Source organism: Equus caballus, chromosome 18 (assembly GCF_041296265.1).
Source record: "Equus caballus isolate H_3958 breed thoroughbred chromosome 18, TB-T2T, whole genome shotgun sequence".
Classification (NCBI taxonomy): Eukaryota; Metazoa; Chordata; class Mammalia; order Perissodactyla; family Equidae; genus Equus; species Equus caballus.
In genome coordinates this window covers 43,602,670-43,617,284 of record NC_091701.1, presented here as the reverse complement: position 1 = coordinate 43,617,284, position 14,615 = coordinate 43,602,670, and the positions used below count along the sequence as shown (strand labels likewise).

Below are 14,615 nucleotides of genomic sequence, written 5' to 3'. Positions count from 1 at the left end.
TGGCTCTCTCCAGAATCTACAATCCATCCATGCAAAGTTTTTCTCCCCTCACTCCTGAAACCTTGCTCCGTGAACCTGGCCACAGGAGGGCTCTGCTGAGTCACTGAACTCTCCCCAGGGGGTCCAAGATTCAGAGTACCTGTTGCATGAATACATTGGTCCCACTTTTCTAAATCCTACAGATTTGGGTTCTCCCTGGTATTTATTCCTTCGAGTGCCCCTCATCATCCATGCTGCTGCTAATTTTCATTTTAAAACATAAATCTGATCACAGGGCTCCTTAGTGTAGGGTACCAGGCACTTTGCCAGCTGGCCACGGTTATTTTTCAAGCCTCATTTCTAGCCGTTGCAAGACTCCCTCCCCTACTGTCTACTCTATTCTAATCCTGCACAAAGATAATTGCCTTTTCTCAAAAATATATCACACATTTTCTTGCTTCCTTACTTTGTTCTGCCTGGAATACTCTTCCCTGCTTTGTCCTTCCTCACACTACTACTCATAGCCATAAGAGCCATCTCCCCTGCCCAAATGAGAAGAATTAAATGATTCCACACCTGAGTGTGCAAAGCAGTGTTGACATGTTATAGCATTTATAGCATTCTACCTTTCTTCTGCATTATATATCTGTCTGTCATTCCTATTAGATATGCAAACAAATAATTAGATTGCTGAGAGCTCCTCTCACACAGGAGCTCCAGTATGGTTGGCCCCACACGCAGCCTTAGGATCCAGCACAATTGCCTGTTTAATGGCAGAAACTCAGTAAATGTGGATGTGACGTTGAGAAGACTGCTCATGAATGATGTTCCAAAACCACACACATCAGGAAATAATGAGTTATCTGTTCCACAATATGCTAAAATTTAAACCAAAATCTTAGGATTGAAAGAAAAGGTGAAAGAAAATGAATTGGCAGGAAAAAGTTCAAAGAGATTCAATATTGCAGAAAGAGACAGAACAGTTTTCTATAAGAAATAGGTTTAAGAAACTGTATATGGTACAAGAGCAATTAGTACATCCATTTTAATCTGTAGTCCAAAGAAGATCAAAAGGAAAACAAAATCAATGACAATTCCCAAACTGGATAATCATCTAAGGCCCTCCACCGTGTAGTAATGGCGTGCTCAATATCTCCTGACTGCATGAAAGCTCTGAAATTTGACCTTGGAGCAATGGATCCTATGAGCCAACAACAATAAATCCAATATGGTATTTCAAATGACCAACATCCATTGTGGTTAGTTTGTTCAGTTAGTGTGGTCATCTTTAGGAATCGTACTGACTTTTCAGACATTGGCCTTATTGCCTGGAAGCTGATTTACAGTATAATAACAATCAGAAACAATAAACTTGAATATTTAATAAAAAATAATCTGTGCATGAAACAGACTTAGCCTGTGTTTTGACAGTCGTGCTGAGTAGGTCAGATCAGATTTTATGATTTAATTTCACTGTTTTCAATTTTATGTGGTCTCCATTTAGTACACAGTTACTGATACAATTATGGGAAAGAATGATTTAATACTTTTGGATTTCTCAGTACAGGTTATATACATGGACACTCGGTGTTGAGATCATCCTCAATTTTCTTCCTTCACCCAAGCTGTTATTTAAAAAAAATGTGTTGATTTCTTGCAAATGCTACAGTCAACGTCTGGTTATCAACTGATAAATTCAGAGGACATTTTGTACTTCAGCTTTAGAGCAATTTTAGCTACAAAATCACTGATTAGTATAGAAGAAACTACACTTCCTAAGGCTATATAATTTGATATATCTTAGAAACTGAGCCACTGATAAGGGAAGATGGAAAACTTTAAAAATGGATTTTAATTTTATGAATTCACATAACTGTTTAACAGGTTAAATTCCCACATGCACTAGATTTTAATTCAGATTGTTGTCTCTTCAGTCAGGAAGAGAAATTGTCTCCTATATATAGGCTATCTTTACAGAACTTTAAATAATTTGTAATATATTAGTGCATAATATTTTACAGTATGCTTTCTTTAATCTACATCAACAAGTACCTTAGAACAGTACTTCTCAAACCATTTGTGGTGAAGGACCAGAATTCTGTTCTAACCTGTCATGGACCAATACATTTGTAAATACAATAAAAATGCACTACAAGAAAAATAAAATGAAATAAAATAGATGTACGAAATATAAATCCCAATTGTTTTATTATTAGATTGAACAGACATAAAATTACTCTGTCACATTGCTACAAGACTCTAAATGCTTACTCTAATTTCTTCACTTATGCTGTCGTGGAGGAGTAACAAGCAGGTCTCAGCTGTCACCAGTGCACAGACTGCATGCCCTGCCTAGAACGTCAAAGCAGCATTAACTATATAAATGTAACTTTTGGTCAGTGTTTTGGAAATTTGCAAATTTCCAGGTTTTGTGAGTAGAATCTTAATTTTTCACTACTTGCGAGCAGTTGTTACTTACTAATGATTTTTGGCCCAGCTTCTGATGGAGATAATTAATTCTATGTAATTGAGGTCTCTTCCTTTATCCCTATTCACTTTTCACGGTCCCTCAAAGAGAGCAGAGCATTGTCATGTAAGGTCATCATTTTATTTGTGTATCTCTGTTTGAGGCAATGTCTACACTAGCAATTCAATACACCACATTATTGAAATTGTTTCCATTGTAAGCTTTGGAACACGTATGATATATTGCAAGATTTTAAATATGCATACATTAGCATAGATGTCAACAAATGTTGAACAGATTTTTCAGATTTTGTGTATATTTGAATGGTTTTGACATGACTTCATTTATTTTAAGCTTGTTTGTTTCAAAACTAGTAATGCATATTTTGTTAGTAGCAAATATCGGCAGAGTCAGATTGCTAATCTCAAAATAAATCTGAAAACATTCCATTCTGAGATTTGAAAGCATTTTAATATAAATAAATTTCCTGAATATTCTAGGTATTACCCTGAATGCACCGTGACAACATGAATGTAAAACCTCACATTACCTTGAAACAGTCAAATCTCTCACTGATTTCTTATAATTATTTTTGCCTAAGAATGACTCTCTGAGTACTATTTGGCATTCTCAAAACATACATTAAAAAACATTTGTAGGAGGGATAGTTAATAAAATTATGATTAATAGCATAAGTTGGTTTATTAAGGTAAACGGTTGTCTTAGAAACATTTTTCATTATTAACATATTAGGTTCAAGTATACAAAAAAGTATTACTTAATGTGCAAAATGTTGTGTATTCTTTCTTTGTCAGTGATAGCTGAACCAACACTAAAATTGGCTTCTGACAAGGCTGAAAGTATTTATCACAACTGCAGGCAGCTAGGGATGTCTTTCTCCAAACTGTCATAATTATAAAATCTGTATCTTAGAATCCATTTAAATTAAGTGAGATAAATGTTTCACATATTTGAACATGAATGCTTATGATGGCAGATATTATTTTTAGTATATGCATTTTACTTGGTTGAATAGTGCAAAATGTCATTAATTTCAAAGATAAATTTTCAATCATTACATCCTGTTTTCTCTATTTGTTTTTACAGAGGTAATTCAATGTATATAACATAATTTTAGTCTTCTTTTTATATTTCTCTCTTTTTTTATCCTTCTGTGCTCAAAACAGACAATGGTCGCAGTGTCAAAGGTAATGTACAAACTCAAACTTTACCATCCAATTCTCAAAGTGCCCCTCTACTCGGCATGTTAATTTGCCTGCTGTATGCCCTGTTCAATGCAACATCACGCTGCCCTTAGCTAGTCCGGGTGCCTGGTGGAGACATCATGGCTTGATTTTGTTGGAGACGTTGTTACTTCCTCAGCTGTGTCACCAAAATGATTATGAACTCCTTTTTCCTGCAAGAAGTATGAACGTAGGTTGACAATGCACACTTCCTAAATATTTAAATCATTTGAAAAGAAACAAATATCAAGCTAAATATACTACCGTCTGAAAGAGGCACATAAGCCTATTTCAACCAAAAAAGTTTTTTTCAGTACAAGATTAAATAAAATAACCAAAGTGCTACATGACAGCATTACTTCACTTGTTCCTCTTTTGTTTCCTTAAAACTAGTTTCACGTTCCTGGATGGCAGGGGGTATGGTTTTAAGCTTACTGTAGTAAACTGTACATGCATGATAGTCATGTTCTACTTTTCTATATTGCATTTCAGTCATTTTTAATTGTGTACTATATTAGTCTGAAATCACTGGCATGACCTACAGCTACTGTAGGGTAATGTTTAACAGGCAATACCTCTGGATAACTTTGGATTTGGCTAAAAATTTGAAATCCACTTCTGTTTTTCTACTATATCGCAGTAGATACAAAGAATCACAAAATATAATGATTGTATTATTCTCATCAAATTGAAAACTTTTTGGGCTTAGTCTTTTTACATCAGCCATACATGCTGCTGTGGGTGTGCACATGGTGACAATGACTCGTTTTATGCATGTGTGTTGCATGGACACGTCTCCACCAGTAACCGTCATTACTTAGAATTCACTGTTTTGGCCTCTTCCATATGTCAGTGCTACTCTGATCACCGTGAAGTTTTGTATATTGATTTCTCAATTGCTTCCCTAATTAATATAGAGCTGATAAAGGTTATGAATTAAGAGCACTAGAAACTAAAGATGTTTTCCGATCAGCAGCCCAGGGTAATTTGAAAACAAAGGAAACTGTGGTGGCCTCTCCCCAGCCCAACTTTATTTTGTAAGCACTTCACAAAGGGTCTATGCAGGTGACCTCCAATAAAGGGATGGATGTAATCTCTGTGAGGGTTCTATCCTTGGCCTGTCCGCTGGCCTGTCTAAAAGGGAGCAAACTAGTGTCAGCTGTGGGTGGTGATTTGAGTTGATATAATTCAGAACATAACCTCAAGAAACAGGATACAGACAGCTCTCACCAACTTGCCTGTGTGAAATATGACTGATTCTTTCATTTAATAATTAGCAATAAATTATTAGACATTAATTTTCCAGTGATCTTTTCAATGTAGTGAGAAATGAATCTAATTTTTCTCAATAAATAGAAATTTGAGCTTGCTTATCTCCCAAGCTAGTAGTTCACATAGTTGTTATTCAAACTATAGTAATTTTATTTTTGTCTCATAAACTGATCCATTTCATCTCCAACCTTTTTTCCTCAACCTTCCATTTTTTTAATGGTAAGAGTCTTTGAATGAAAATGAATCATCAAGGTCAAAACTTAGGATTAGGAAACTCTAAACCACTGTAGAAAGTGTTCACATATTAAAATTTATGAAGTTAAGCTCCCAAATTAGATAAAACGTGCAAATTTAATAAAAATTTAATGTAAATGTATCCTCCCAAGTCTTCATTATTTGTTTAGATGCTGATTTGGAAAACTATTTAAAAAATAGTTGTGCCTGTCCCTTTAAGATTTTCACAGAGCAATTAATATACTAATCAGATATGTGACAATACATTAAGTGTGCTTTTTAAACCTTTTTGGCTTTTTTTAAAACCACATTTAAATAAAAAATTTAAAATATAAAAGACAAATTTCTACAGTACTTTGTATACAAAAGCATTATTACAGTTTTTTCCATATCTAACTCGACCAAAAATCATTTCTTTGTCAAAATAAAATAAATAATTTAGGAGTGCATTTGAAAGGTCTCTAAGGTCATCTAGTTTATTCCCTTCAGGTGGGAGTGTTGTCTAAATCCCACTCTGCAGGTGACAGAGGCATCTTTATCTTCGGAGGGCCCCATTCTTCGGCTTTCTTGGGAAATACATTTTACTGCCTGTTACACAAAGAGCTAACCTAAATCCTTCTTGCTGAAGTGTAATTTTTTTTTACCTTCAGCTATCCTGAATAGACAAAGATACTAACTGGCTATATCTAATCTTGGTGTAATATCACAGTCTAAAAACAGCAAATTGGTACTCACTCTTTTCTTCTAAAACTATTATAATTCCATTTAACCTTCTTTCTTAGGATCAATCTTGTTTCCCTTAAATAAATTCTCTTAGCACTTTAACTCTTTAAAATAAGACTTCAGAGATCTAAAAGTGCAACCCATTATTGAAGAGTGAAAAACGTTAATTCAAATAGTTTGCATATGCATTAATTCAAATAGATTATATGCTGTTTATATACACATGTGTGTGCATTATATTTTTTAACCATCTCTAATATGTGATAGGTGAACCTAATCCTACCTCAGTCACTCATAAACTGATTTTCACGTCAAACTTAATGTTTTCCCTTCCTATTCTGCTTCTCAAGTCATCAATAAAAATTAACCCCACTTACCCTACTTAGTAACTAAGTCATCAGTATCATTTTACCCCTCTATTGCTTCCACCTCCTTACTATCCCAAGTAACTCTACATCCTACTAACAATGGTATGTTCAGTTTTCAACTTGTCCATGATTCTGGCATGAGTCAGAAACAAAACTACTCTCAAGATTTATTACAGCTCTCACAAAGTTGATACAACTTGTTTCTCATAAGCTATATTGGCCATTACTAAACATTTACGATCTTATAAGAATCTGCAAATTGATTTTCAATGGTGACAATTTACTTCTGTAAATTATATGTCATGCACTGAAACAGACAGTATGGATATTGACTACAAATAATTTGATGATTACTTATTCTTATTCCCTTTTGGCTTCATATTCCACCTGCTTAGGTTTACAATAGCAAAGTGAGGATATTGCTAATACCTATCTTAATTAAAATTGTTGGAAATTTTTTTCATTAGAATTTAGATAGGTTTTAGATGAACCTAAGCCAACACTGATCATCCTGCAGACTCTAACAGACTTCTGCCTATAAACATCAGCTTCAAAAACAGTGGAAAAGAGCATAATGATCTTTGTTATACAAGATGAAATATATTGTAAATGTCTTATCTAAGTAGCATGCATGAATTATTAAGTAATATTTTAAGTTCTGCTGAATTCTTTAAATGTATAGATTTAAAAGAAAATCTACCTTAAATTACTAACACTAAGAGCTTAAAAAGGAAATAGAATAGAGTAACAGTTTAAAGAGTTTTCCACCAGTAAATAAGAAAAGCAGAAATACTGACTACAATGAAGTTATAATATTCTGAGGCCAAATCTGAGTATGACACTTGCCAATCAGTGGTTTCTCAGGCTTATCAGACCCAATGTCCCCTTGTTTCAACAAATATTTTGTTATACTTATTTTGTTATCGTGAAACAACATTCTGGGACAATCTAACCTATTCCTAAAAGATGAACATGATTCCCTAACTGTCATATAAAGGAGAAATAAAAGGAAAGTAGTTTATAATAAAATGATATTTCTCTCAATATGTTACTGTTTAAATATAACTACACTAGAAGCCATAATACAATAATCAGACATAAGAAAAAAATTTGGCTTTAAGAAGATTAAGAACCCAAAAAGGCCCACACCAAAACACATGATAATTAAAATGTCAAGGAATAAAGATAGAGAAGCCTAAAAGCTGCAAGAGAAAGGCTACGAGTTACATACAAAGGAAACCCCACAAGGCTATCGACTGACTTCTTAGCAGAAACCTTACAGGCTAGAAGGGAGTGGCATGATATATTTAAAGTGCTGAAAGGAAAAAAAAAAAAAAACCTATGGCCAAGAATACTCTCCCCAGTAAGGTTATCACTCAGAATAGAAGGAGAAATAAAGAGTTTTCCAGACAAGCAAAAACTAAAGGAGTTTATCACCAAGAAACCAGCCTTACAAGAAATGGTAAAAGGACTTATTTAAGAAGAAAAGAAAAGACCACAAATAGGAATAAAATTATGAAAAATAAATAAATAAAATCACTGGTAAAGGCAGTAAAGGTAGCAGATCAACCACCTATGAAGCTAACATGAAGGTCAAGAAACAAAAGTACTAAAATTATCTATTTCCACGATAAGAGAGTAACGGATACAGACACACAAAAAAGAGGTTAAATACAATATCAAATACATAAAATGTTGGAGCAGGGGAGTAAAAGAATAGAGCTTTTAGCAAGCGATCAAACCAACAAACCATCAACTTAATATAGATTGCTATATACGTAGGTTATTGTATATGAACCTCACGGTAATCGCAAACCAGAAATCTATAATAAATACAAAAGAAAAGTTAAGAGAGAGGAACCCAAACATAATAGTAAAGAAAGCCATCAAACCACAAGGGAAGAGAGCAAGAGAAGAAGAAAGGAACAGAGAAGAACTACTAATACACCCACAAAAAGAGTAACAAAGTGGCAATAAGTACATCCTTATCAATAGCTGCTTTGAATGTCAGTGGACTAAATGCTCCAATCAAAAGGCATAGGATGGCTGATCAGATAAAAAAACAAGAGACCCATGTATGTGCTGCATAGAAGAGACACACTTCAGACCTAAAGACACTCACTAAAAGAAAGTGAAGGGATGGAAAAAGATATTCCATGCAAAAGGCAATGAAAAGAAAGCTGAGGTAACAATACAAATATCAGAAAAAATAGACTTTAAAATGAAAACTGTAACAAAAGACAACGAAGGGCACTACATAATGATAAAAGGAACAATCCAACAAGAGGATATAACACTTGTAAATATGTATGCACCCAACTTGGGAGAACCTAAATATATAAAGCCATTATTAACAGACATAAAAGAAGAAATAGACAGCAACACAGTAATAGAAGTGGACTTTAACACTCCACTTACACCAATAGATAGATCATCCAAACAGAAGATCAATAAGGAAATACTGGCTTTAAATAATACCTTAGACCAGATGGACTTAATAGATATATATAGAACATTCCATCCAAAAACCACAGAATATACATTCTTTTTGAATGCACATGGAACATTCTTCAAGATAGATCACATATTAGGCCACAAAACAAGTCTCAATAAATTTAAGAAGATTAAAATAATACCGTACTTCTTTTCTGACCACAACTATATGAAACTAGAAATGAACTACCGGAGGAAAATTGGAAAAGCCACATAAATGTGGAGATTGAAGAAAATGCTACTGAACAACTATTGGGTCAACAAAGAAATCAAGGGAGAAATCAAAAAATACCTGGAGACAAATGAAAATGAAAATATGACATGCCAAAAATTTGTGGGATACAGAAAAAGCGGTTCTAAGAGGGAAGTTTATAGCAAAATAGCCCTACCTCAACAAACAAGAAAAATCTCTAATAGGCTATCTAACAGTGCACCTAAAGGAACTGGGAAAAGAAGAACAAAGCCCAAAATCAGTAGAAGGAAGGAATAATAAAAATCAGAGCAAAAGTAAATTAAATAGAGACTAGAAAAAATAGAAAAATCAATGAAACTAAGAGCTGGTTTCTCTGAAAAAATAAACAAAATTAACAAACCTTTAGCTAGACTCACCAAAAAAAAAAAAAAGCTCAAATAAATAAAATCAGAAATGAAAGAGGAGAAATTACAATGGACACAACAGAAATACAAAAGATTATAAGAGAAGGCTCTAAAAAGCTGTATGCCGACAAAGTGGATAGTCTGGAATAAATGGATAAATTCTTAGAATCATTCAACCTTCCCAAACTGAATCAAGAAGAAATAGAGAATTTGAATAGACCAATCACCAATATGGAGATTGAAACAGTAATCAAAATCTTCTCAAAAAATGAAAGTCCAGGACCAGTTGGCTTCCCTGATGAATTCTGCTAAACTTTCAAAGAAGAAGTAATACCTACCTTCTCAAACGCTTCCAAAAAATTCAAGAAGAGAGGAAGCTTCCTAACTCATTCTGTGAAGCCAATATTACCCTGATACCAAAATCAGACAAGGACAACACAGAAAAACTACAATCACAGACCAATATCACTGATGAACATTGATGCAAAAATCCTCAGCAAAATACTAGCAAATCAAATACAATAATACATTGTAAAGATTATACACTATGATCAAGTGGGATTTATTCCAGACATGCAGAGATGGTTCAACATCCACAAATCAATCAATGTGATACACTACATTAACAAAATGAAGAATAAAAATCACATGATCATCTCAGCAGATGCAGAGAAAGCATTTGGCAAGATACATCATCCATTTACGATAAAAACTCTGAATAAAATGGGTATGGAAGGAAAATATCTCAACATAATAAAGGCCATAAATGACAAACCCACAGCTAATATCATACTCAATGGAGAAAAATTGAAGCTATCCTTCTAAGAACAGGAACCAGACAAGGATGCCCACTTTTGCCACCCTTATTTAACATAGTATTGGAAGTCCTAGCCAGAGCAAACAGGAGAGAAAAAGAAATAAAATGAATCCCAATTGGAAAGGATGAAAAAAAAAAAAAAACTTACGTTGTTTGCAGATGACATGATTTTGTATATAGAAAACACTAAAAAATAAAAAAAAACTTTTAGAAATAATAAATGAATATGGTAAAGTTGCAGGATACAAATTCAACATACAAAAATCAGTTGTGTTTCTATACACTAACAATGAAGTAGCAGAAAGAGAAAATAAGAATATAATTCCGTTTACAATTGGGGCAAAAAAATAAAGTACCCAGGAATAAATTTAACCAAAGAGGTAAAAGATCTGTACACTGAAAACTACAAAACACTGTTGAAAGAAATCCAAGAAGACACAAAGAAATGGAAAGATATTCCATGCTCTTGCATTGGAAGAACTAACACAGTTAAAATATCCATACTTTCTAAAGGAATCTACAGATTCAATGTAATCCTTATCAAATTTCCAGTGACACTTTTCACAGAAATAGAACAAAAATTCCTAAAACTTATATAGAACAACAAAAGACCCCAAAGAGCCAAAAGAATCCTGAGAAAAAAAGAACAAAGCTGGAGGTATCACATTCCCTGATTTCAGAATATACTACAAAGCTATAGTAATTAAAACAGCATGATACTAGCACAAAAACAGACACACACATCAATGGAACAGAATCAAGAGCCTAGAAATAAACCCACACATCTATGGACAGCTAATTTTTGACAAAGGAGCCAAGCGTATACAAGGGAGAAAGGAAAGTCTCTTCAATAAATGGTGTTGGGAAAACTGGACAGCCACATGCAAAAGAATGAAAGTAGGCCATTATCTTACACCATACACAAAAATTAACTCAAAATGGATTAAAGACATGAAACTTCTAGAAGAAACCATCAGCAGTATGCTCTTCAACATGTCTTAGCAGCATATTTTCAAATAATGTGTCTGATGAGGCAAGGGAAACAACAGAGAAATAAACAAATGCATCCACATCAAACTAAAAAGCTTCTGCACAGCAAAGGAAACCATCAACAAAACAAAAAGACAGCTTAACAGTTGGGAGAAGATATTTGCAAACCATATACCGATAAAATATGTAAAGAACTCATACATCTCAACAACAAAAAAACTAAGAATCCAATTAAAATATGGGCAAAATATCTGAACAGACATTTTTCCAAAGAAGATATACAGATGGCAAACGGGCAAATAAAAGGATTTTCAACATCACTAATTATTAGGGAAATGCAAATCAAAACTACAATGAGATATCACATTACACTCATCAGAATGGCTATAATTAACATGACAAGAAATAAAAAGTGTTGGAGAGGATGTGAAGAAAAGGGAACTCTCATATACTGCTGGTGGGAGTGCAAACTGGTGCTGCTAATATGGAAAACAGTATGGAGATTCTTCAAAAAATTAAGAATAGAACTACCATATGACCCAGCTATTCCACTGCTGGGTATCTATCCAAAGAACGTGAAAACACAAGTGCATAAAGATACATTCACCCCTATGTTCATTGCAGCATTATTCACAATAGCCAAGACTTGGAAGCAACCTAGGTGCCCACAAGGGATGAGTGGATAAAGAAGATGTGGTTATATATACGTAATGGAATATTACTCAACCATAAAAACAATGAAATCTTGCCATTTGTGACAACATGGATAGACCTTGAGAGTATTATGGTAAGCAAAATGTCAGAGAGAGAAAGTCAAATACAATAATTTCACTCATAAATAGAAGATAAAAACAACAACAAACAAACACAAAGAGATAGAGATTAGATTGATGGTTACCGGTGGTGGGGGGGAGAATGGAGGGAGCAGGGCAAAAGGGATGATTAGGCACATGTGTGTGGTGATGGATGGTAATTAGACTTTGGGTGGTGAGCATGATGTAATCTACACAGAAATTGAATTATAATGACATACACCTGAAATTTATGTAATGTTATACACCAATGCTACCTCAATAAAAATAAATAAATAAATAAATAAAAATAAACATCAAAAAAGAGAAAACAGTCCATAGAAGTACTTTATAAAATGATAAAACAGGAGTATGGATGGATCACAAAATAAAAACCATCATTGGAAGAAATAATAACAGATCAGACCTATTTATATATGAATTTTTAAAATGAGAAATAACTAAAATTGAATTATGAATATTATACAAAGACAAACTGGGGAGAAAATGAGAAAGTATGACATTCTCACAAATGAGCTGGCCCCTACTTTTAAGTGTAATGTCAGAATGATTCCCTAGGTGATCATATGCAACAGTAACGGATTGCTCAGAGGAAACAAATCCCACTAAATGTCAGGACACACATTCATCTTCCAACACTTAAATAAGACCTTGTAGACCATATGCCTTCATAAGCAGTGGGCAGTAGAAAGCAGACTGGAAAAAGAAATGGCAATCAAGCCACGATGGAGAAGTTATGGAAGATCTCTAGGAGTTATCAGAGTGAGATTGACAACCAATAAGCATTCCCAAAACAAATAATTTCCAGTGTTTAGTTTTTACCACATAGATTTCTTTTCATTGTATCACACATCATTCTACATATATAGAAGAACGATAATATGTCTGAAATAATATATTTGAAAGAAATTGCATTACTGATTTTCAGTGTGATTCCTATACTTCTCTGTGAAATTAATATTTGGTTCCAACACTGTTAGAAAAAAAAAGACTCAAATCTCTTTGCTTACATAGTTGCCTGTGACAGCTGCAAACACAGACTATAATCTGAAGTCTGAAATTTTGTATTGACAACTCAAGTGCCACGAGTAATGTAGCTCCACGTGATATGATTTTCCAAAATAGTTAACAACTTCTGGTAAAGTTCTGAACAAAACAAGGTAAAATCTTTTCTTTACTCATGGCTCTGGAGAGCTCAATGTATATTCAAATCATGTTAAAAGTACATTGTACTCTTTATATGTGAGACAGGTTCAAGGCTCAGATCATTATAAGCAGGCTTTTCACCTACGTGAATGCCACAGGACAATTTTTCAAGGCGAGAAAATAGCCACCTCTTATCATTGTGACAACCAAAACTGCCCCCACAAATGCCCCCTAAGGTGAAGTAGTGTCATAGTGGAGACTACAGGCTTATCAATGTAGCCAATTGAGTGGAGTTTATTGGAACTGGTCACAAGGACAAAGTATATTATCAGTGCCTCTCTGCCTTAGCATCATAGATGATTCATGTTTTCATCTGATTTTTTAAAGACCTCTATAGACAATCTGCTACAGAAATCCAACATATAGAAGGATGACATAGAAAGAGAATTGAAAGATGGGCTCAAGGGTTTTAAAACACAATTTAACTATATACCTGAGCTCAACCCTCTATAATCTCTCGTCAGTGTCCCTGTGTGCAGTAAAATTGCCTGAGTGAAAATAAGGCATTAGAGTTTGGGAAAAAACAGCCTCTAAGAAGTCTGAAGTCCTAGAATATTTTACAGATTTTAAATATTAAGATTTAGGCCGGGAATGCAGCCATATAATTCTGCAAAAAAAGGAAACACTATCTAGGATATGTTATAATAAGAAACTAGCAGTCTGTGGTAGAGACTTCTACCAAGACCTGGAGAGTAGGGTTTCCTTCAGAGATCTTCTTTTTTTTTTTTTTTTTTTGAGGAAGATTAGCCCTGAGCTAACTACTGCCAATCCTCCTCTTTTTGCTGAGGAAGACTGGCCCTGAGCTAACATCCATGCCCATCTTCCTCTACTTTATATGTGGGAGGCCTACCACAGCATGGCGTGCCAAGCGGTGCCATGTCTGCACCTGGGATCCGAACCAGCGAACCCTGGGCTGCTGAGCAGAACATGCGAACTTAACCGCTGTGCCACCGGGCCAGCCCCTTGGCTCTTATTTCTATCCTTGTCATATAGATAGAAAAGAGTGAGAATCTATATGCAAGTAAGAACATACTGAGCAACAAATGCCCAGAGAGCTCAGTGACATTCTTCACCTAGATGGACTTGATCATCATCATGGATAAAACTCAGAGAAGAAACAGAAATGCAACTCAAGAAGCAGTGTTGGGGCTGCCCGGTGGCACAGCGGTTAAGTTCTCATGTTCTACTTCAGTGGCCCAGCGTTCACTGGTTGGGATCCCAGGTGGAGACCTGCACACCACTTGTCAAGCTATGCTGTGGCAGTTGCCCGACATGTAAAGTAGAGGAAGATGGGCGCGGATGTTAACTCAGGGCCAGTCTTCCTCAGCAAAAAGAGGAGAATTGGAGGCAGATGTTAGCTCAGGGCTAATCTTCCTCAAAAAAAAAGAAATAAAGAAACAGTTTGTTAAATAG

General features: G+C 34.6%; 1 protein-coding gene across 12 annotated transcripts in view; it reads left to right on the top strand.

The window, feature by feature from the left end:
- KCNH7 (potassium voltage-gated channel subfamily H member 7) overlaps positions 1-14,615 on the top strand; it is a 471,784-nt gene that overhangs the window by 330,325 nt on the left and 126,844 nt on the right. For 6 of the 12 annotated variants that reach the window (XR_011428514.1, XR_011428513.1, XM_070241909.1 and 3 more), the window contains exons 5-6: positions 3,634-3,654; positions 4,084-4,107. Coding sequence is in view for 8 of the 12 variants with exons in the window: in XM_070241909.1 (XP_070098010.1) it covers positions 3,634-3,654; positions 4,084-4,107 (45 nt within the window). In the remaining 4 variants the exon portion in view is untranslated. The remainder of the gene's footprint in view (positions 1-3,633; positions 3,655-4,083; positions 4,108-14,615) is intronic. The other 6 variants (XR_011428515.1, XR_011428516.1, XM_070241908.1 and 3 more) reach the window with 1 other exon arrangement.